Source organism: Bos grunniens, chromosome 3, assembly GCF_055505025.1.
Source record: "Bos grunniens cultivar Pamir isolate PY7600 chromosome 3, Bosgru_T2T1.0, whole genome shotgun sequence".
NCBI classification, from domain to species: Eukaryota; Metazoa; Chordata; class Mammalia; order Artiodactyla; family Bovidae; genus Bos; species Bos grunniens.
In genome coordinates, this window is record NC_141167.1 from 31,785,968 (window position 1) to 31,793,041 (window position 7,074).

The following is a 7,074-nucleotide window of genomic DNA, read 5'->3' on the forward strand; positions in this document are numbered from 1 at the left end:
CAAATGTCCTGGAAGAGTCAGCAGGGCTTACCTACGAAATGGAGGCTCCCTTCTCATTACGATCAGTGCAGGATGCTTCTTGGCTGGAAGGTTCACTAGTTATTAAGTGAAAATCTATTTCTAAATTCTTTGGTTCATGTGGTAGATTAAGTTATCAAAGTCTACTGCATTATTAAAAACACATACTTAGTGACTCTAATAGCACAGTTAAAAAAAAAATAGAAGGGAAAACCTGTTGGGCTTGCTTCCTATTTCACCTATAATTCCTATAAATTTTAGGAAGCAGGTGAAAGGACGCATCTGGCCAGGAAAAAATCTAGCCAGGTTCTCAGCATATTGGATGAACTCTAAGAAAAGACAATGCTCTTTATCCCTCCAGAATGAACCCCAATTCAAGCTAATTGTCAGCAATACTTCTGTGATACAAAAACATAAAAATTCAACTGTTGATAAATAATCCATGAGAAACAATTTCTGGGTTTCTACACCAGTTATCTATCAGCACAGATTCATAAAATCATTAGTGCTAGAAGGGGTCTGAGAGATGATTTAATCCCTTTCCTTTGTGATCATAATCAAGAAATCAGGCCCACAGAAGTCAAGGGAATGTTCTCAAAGGCACACAGCGACACAGCAGTACAAGACCAGAGCTCCTATTCCTAGGTCCTTATTCTTGTGACTTCCTGGGCTAATATACAACCAAGAGCTAAGCAGAGCACAAGTATCAGGTACCAGGTAGACATTCCATAAATCCAAGTTTCATTCCTCTCTACTAGAAATCGGTCCTGGAAGGTCACAAGGCAGCTTGTGACATTAGACATCATCCCGCCCAACCAGTCATTTCACTGTTGGAAAAAACTGAGACCCATTAAAAACTAACTTGCCACAACCACACAACTAGCTGCTGGCACTGGCCACCCTGGAACCTGAACTTCTGGCTCCAAGTCCCCCATCCTCTTCACTACATCACATTGCCTCCCTCTCACTATTAAAAGTGAAGAGTTTAATAATAATACATGATAATTTTATTTATCCCATAGACTGAACCAGTTCTAGAATTTTGTTTCAGCCTTTTAACTGCAAATCAAGAAGTGTCCAAAAACATTCTAGAACCACTAAGTTACTAGCATAGTTGCTGACTATCCAAATTCTCTATTTTTACCCATTTGAGTTTCTTTCTCTTTGCCTCACTAACCGTGTTTCCTGGTAAGGAATGGCACAGGAGCCAAGCCTTTCAAACCAAATCTGCCTGAGCACCTGCTCCTTCAAACATCTCCCACCCCCACCATAAACTCAGTTACGCCACCTTCTAGTATCCAAAGTCAAAGGAGGAACAGTCTTCACACCTGCTCTTTCAAAGATCTCCCACCCCAACCATAAACTCAGTTACCCCACCTTCTAGGATCAAAAGTCAAAGGAGGAACAGTCTTCACACCTGTTCCTTCAGAGATCTCCCACCCCCACCATAAACTCAGTTACCCCACCTTCTAGGATCAAAAGTCAAAGGAGGAACAGTCTTCACACCTGTTCCTTCAGAGATCTCCCACCCCCACCATAAACTCAGTTACCCCACCTTCTAGTATCAAAAGTCAAAGGAGGAACAGTCTTCAAACTACTGCATAACTGCACTCATTTCACATGCTAGCAAAGTAATGCTCAAAATTCTGAACAAAAAACCTTCTCTAAAGCATGATCAGAATATACTGTGAAGATGGGATGGCTCAAAATACTGCTAAATTTTAGGGGTTGCCTTCTCAGCTAAAATTTAGATCAACAATGAATGAAAATCATCTGTCTTCAACCTGCTAGGCCAGTGTGAACTTCTCCTTTTGGACGTGGATGCTTTGTGGTCTTTGCTATAATATTGTTATTGAGTTTTTGTTTCATGGTCTCATCTACCTATGATTCTGAGACACAGCATATAAACACAGCCACAAAAGCTTCATATAGGGGTCTGGGTTATAAATCCTTTGCATTTGCCCAAGTATTGAGAGATGACAAATAATTTTCACATCCAATATTTCCTCTGATGCTCATGGCAACGTAATGGAGCGGCTACTCTGATCACCATCTCACAGATGGGCTCACTGACCTCAGAGGATGAAGGCCCTTGAACAGAGCCCTTGACAAAAAGCTAGACTGGCTAACTCTGCCCACCTATCAAAATGCACAGGCTGGGAGGAGGCAGTCAGTAAATACCTGGGGAGAGAGACGGGGAAGAGATGAGATGACTCAGAGAAGCTCCACGTAGATTTACCAAATTTGCACATTTGCACTACAGTTATGCACTGCTCTTTGTGCTTTTTTTGGAACCACTGTCTTATAGGGTAAAAAAGCACCCTCAAAATTTGGGAATTACTCAGTGTTAGAACCGCCCCAAATCAAAGCAATGCCTTAGGGCAATGAGACCATATCATTGACCAGAAGAGCTGAACCACCTTTATCCATCTGTTTCATTGCTAATAATGAGCTGGAAAATGTGGAGGGGCAGCGTGTGTGTGTGTTAGCTGCTCAGTGTGTCCAGCTTTCTGCAACCCCATAGACTGTAGCTCACCAGGCTCCTTCTGTCCATGAGATTTCCCACTCAAGAATACTGGAGTGGGTTGACATTTTCTTCTCCAGGGGATCTTCCCAACCCAGGGATCGAACCCCAGTCTCCTGCATTGCAGACCGATTCTTTACCAACTGAATCACCAGAGAAATCCTGGCTTTCTGCCAACAGAGCTTTAAACTTTTTCTAATAATCTGAGTTTTAAGATTCTTCTGATGAGGGAAGGGGGATGGACTCCAGTCATGCCCGCTGAAGATTAGGGATCAACTCAAATTGACTTGTGTGAATCTCAGTTTTCTCATCTATAAAAAGGAGATAGTCTCTTCATCAGTTGCAGTGAAAAGTACATAAACTAATTTACTTGACAAAGAGTCTAATAGAGCTTAGATAGAAAAGATGCTCCTTCCTCCTTGCATGGGAATTGTCTCTGCTGCTCTCTTGTAACCTGGTACAGCAAAAGCATTGTATTAAAAAAAATAGAAGGCCATCCATATTATGCAACCAAAAGAAAAACAAAATCAATTTCAGAAAAACTACTATGCAAAGATTCATAACCATTTTTATAAGCAATGATTGGCAAAGATAGCTATTTTCTGAGATATAAACTCCCACAGGTGATTCTCTGACACCAGATTCTTTTCATCCTCAAAGGCGAGTGGACTTCTATTGTTTCACCAAGAATTTTACATTCCAAAAAAGGTAACAACACGTATATTGCACATTGCCTCTTATTTTTTTCCAGACACAAGGAGAGGAATCTTGGTGTATATTCCTGTGAGAGAATAAACAGAAAACTGTGTCTTTTGTCATATATTAGGGCTTTGTAATCCAGACCACATGATCAATAGACTATATAAAAATTAAATCATGACTGACAGTCCCAGGCAAAAAGTGAACCAAGTAGAAACATTTTTTTAGGACTGTGATGTGTGGAATATTAAAATCACATGTTGTGTTAATAATTTTCTTTTGGAAGTCAAAGGGAGTTCTCCTGCATAATTTCTCAAGTAAATGTTTACCTTGCAGTGTTTCCTATTATAGGAGGTCAAGACGCATCAAATTAGTGATATTGTGGTCTGATCTATGCACAGGGGAGACACTTTTTAAATGACTTGGTTGACATGATGTTAACGGCAAGGCATATACCCTTAAAACAGAGCTGTGTGATTCTTACGGTAAAATAAAAGATCCTATTATCTTATAAACATTTTTTACAGTAAACAAAACCATTTGCTGGAACAGGCCAAGAGTAAATAAACTTAATAAACAGCTAGGTATAGAATATTAGCTTTGGAAGGGACATAGGGAGATTCGGGACAGATGAAGAGCTGAAATGCACAACTGTACACCTTACTCACACCTTCAATGCACAACAGTATCTTAGGATTTGTGTGTCCCTGGCTAAACTATAGCTGATAGGTGTGTCTTAAATTCCTTCACACTTTTTCCTTTGATAAGACACACCATCTCTTGGGATTGCCTTCTGAAATCCGAGTGGAAAGCAGAAGGAAGGGTAACAAAACTGTCTGAGCTTTGCTTCCCTAACCACCAAGTTGGAGATAGGAGGGTACATGGCAACAGACAGTCTAGAAAGAGTTCACCCTTCCACCAACAAACCGCACCAGTAAAGACTGGAAGCCCCAGATAAGTTTACAGCAAACAGCTTCAGTGTGTTTCTGGGTCCCTGGTACTCCCCCAGGACCAGGGAGAATCTCTTAAAAATTCAATAGCTTGGCAAGGAGACTTTAAGCACTAATCTCCCCACTGTGCATAAGTCGGTTGCCTTCAGGAAGGTGGGCCCCCCAGTGACAATTCCTTTACATAACATCTTAATGTTGAATTTATATGAAGGGGTGAGAATGGGATTTGCGACCTGAACTACAGGCACCTTGCTTCCCTTCCACAGAGCACAATTGACCTTCAGCTGTCTCCGTGTACCTAAAAGAGGCCATTCTTCCATTTAAACTCCGAGAGTCTCTTCTTTCTTCGACTCTGAAAATTCACTATGGACAGTCAAGCCAAGGTCAGATGGACCTCAGTTAAGGACCCTGCTACAGAGTCATGAACACAGGGACCTGGGACTTCAGCCCAAGAAGTCTCTGGTTTGCACACTCTGCGTGCACAAATCCAATTCAAAGGGGACTTGAACCTCCTGTGCAGGAGCTCTATTTTAAGGGAATGAAACTGGGAACACAGATGTTTCTTCAGTTAGCAGAGTTGGCAGAACAGCCCCTGGACCAAATCCGAGTTCTTAATGCAGGAAGGGGCCTCAGAGAGCAACTAGTTCAACCCACTCACTCAATTGATAAGGAAACTGAGGCCAAAGAGGCAGTTAGGTGGCACACTCAGCAAGTGGCAGAGTGGCCCTGTTCCGATGACAAGTCCTGCACGCTTTCCACTTCACCATGATTCGCTTAAAAAAAAAATCTAAGCTGACTTCAACCTTGGAACTCCTGTAGATTCGTGTCAATAGCCACCCCTCGCCCCGGGGGCAGTTCATAAATCCTCCTGACCCTCCCACCCCACGCCCTATACTCCTTCTAGCTGTGACTTCCAAACAATTTGGAAAACAGAAGCAAGCTACTGCCTCAACTTTTCGGGAGTACAATTAATGCTGGTCCCAATGCAGGACGGTGGCTAGTTTTCCCAGTCCCTCAGTTTCCTCACTGGTGAAATGGACCTCCTCGCTCGTACTGCACCGAGTCACGGAGAGGGCCAGTCAAAACTAACACCTGGTACACAGTAGGCGCTTTAAAAGTGACTGCTGGGTCGGCACCACGCATCAAGCCCCTCGAGAGCACTCTCCCAACCCCTGGGGGGCGTGCAGGAGAGCAGCAAGTGAAAAGGCCTGGGCAGTCTCAGCGGAAGGGCTGAATGTTTACATTCGGCCGGGAGAAGGTAGCGCTCTCCAGGCGGGAGCCCGGCGCTCCAGGAGATCCATCTTACTTGGATGGATGTCCAACCAGCTCTACGCCGGCTCCGGGTCCCGGTTCCATCGACTTCCCCTTTCCTAACGGGACGAGCCCACTCTTTTCGTGGGATTCTACCCGAGCTTCCAACTGCAGCTCGGCTTTTAGGATTCGGTGTCCAAGTGGCCCGCGAAAGCCTACAGCGCTCCCAACACTTCTCTACAGGCCGGGGAGGCGGCGGGAACCGAGAGGGCGGGGACCCGGGGGCCGAGAGCAGCGCGAAGGCTCCCCGAGAAGCCTGCAGGGGCCCCCGAGGCTGACTGCGCGGCACCGCCGGGAGACGCCGCCCCGTGCGCAGCCCGAGTCGGGCTGGGACGCGCGCCGGGCGCCGAGGGCCCGAGGGACAGTGGGGCCGGGCTCACCCATGAAGAGGCAGAAGAGGTCCAGGCAGATGAGCAACACCCGCTTGCTGCCTCCCTTCCTCGGGTTGTTGTTGAGCGCCGGGCTGCCGCCGTTCTTGCTCTCTGCGACGATCGCCTTGTCGTACTTGTAGTTTTGCATGGCGCTGGTCAAGACGCCCGGCGACAGCAACCACACACCCAGACGCCCGGGTCGCCTCCCGGCCGAGGCTGCTCGGGGCGCGGCGGGAGAATGCGGCCCCGCTGCCCGCTTCCAAAGGCAGGCGGTGGTGCTTTCTGCTCCCCCTGGGGCTCCTCTGCTTTTCCTGTCTCAACCCTGAATCGTTCGAAAGTCCAGGGTGAAAAGAGCCAACTTCTCGAGAGGAAAGTTCTGCAGCGCTGCGCTGCTTGCAACGCGAGCTGGCGTGTCTCTGAGCAAACCAGCGAGTGGGCAGCCCGGGCGCTCGGCCACCTTCCTCCGCGCCTGGTTGCTTAATGAATGGGAGCTGCGCGGAGCGGAGCTGAGCGGAGCCCAGCCACCACCGAGCGCTGCCGCGACTCCAACTTTCCTCCTCCTCCTCCTCTTTCTGCTGCTGCTGCTGCCGCCGCGGCTGCCGCTGTGATCACCAGGGTTTGTTTTCAGCACTTTTATTGCACGAGGTCCTTTTAAAAAAGAGAGAGGGAAAGAGAGGGACCTCCTTACTTGGCTCAGAAGGGATTCTGAAAGCACAGCCCCTTCCTTAAGCAGCCTAAGACGTAGGATAATTAAGGCCACATTTTCCCCCACCCCCTTCCAAAAAAAAAAAAAAAATCCTAAAAGGAAAAGTTACTCTCAAACCAGAGAATCCGGGAGCCCCTAGCGTTCAGAAACACTGAACTGTCACAAAAGGAGGGGGGAAAACAAGTATAAAAAGAAACATTTTCTTGCTGGCCTTGGGTCAGGCTTAAGTTTAGGCTGTACAGCTCAAAAGCGTTTCTTCTCTGTGACACGTTTGGGGCTTTCAAGTCTTTATTTTGATTTGAATCGTATTATCCCAAAAATATTCAAAGGAAAAAAAATCGTTTTTTATTGTTTTTAAGATCTTAACACCCAGCACCAGATACTGGGGTAAAATCTGAGGGGGGGTGTGTGTGTGTGTGTGTGCTCAGTCGTGTCTGACGCTTTGTGACTGTATGGACCCATGGACTGGAGCCCGCCAGGCGCCTCGGTCCCTGG

General features: G+C 46.4%; 1 protein-coding gene across 2 annotated transcripts in view; it reads right to left on the reverse strand.

Moving 5' to 3' along the window:
• The window catches only part of PLPP3 (phospholipid phosphatase 3), an 89,386-nt gene extending 82,903 nt beyond the window's left edge, over positions 1–6,483 (reverse strand). For both annotated transcript variants that reach the window (XM_086390180.1, XM_086390179.1), the window contains exon 1: positions 5,883–6,483. In XM_086390180.1, coding sequence (XP_086246306.1) covers positions 5,883–6,021 — 139 coding nt within the window. In that variant the 5' untranslated portion in view covers positions 6,022–6,483. The remainder of the gene's footprint in view (positions 1–5,882) is intronic.
• Between the last annotated feature and the right edge of the window lie 591 nt (positions 6,484–7,074).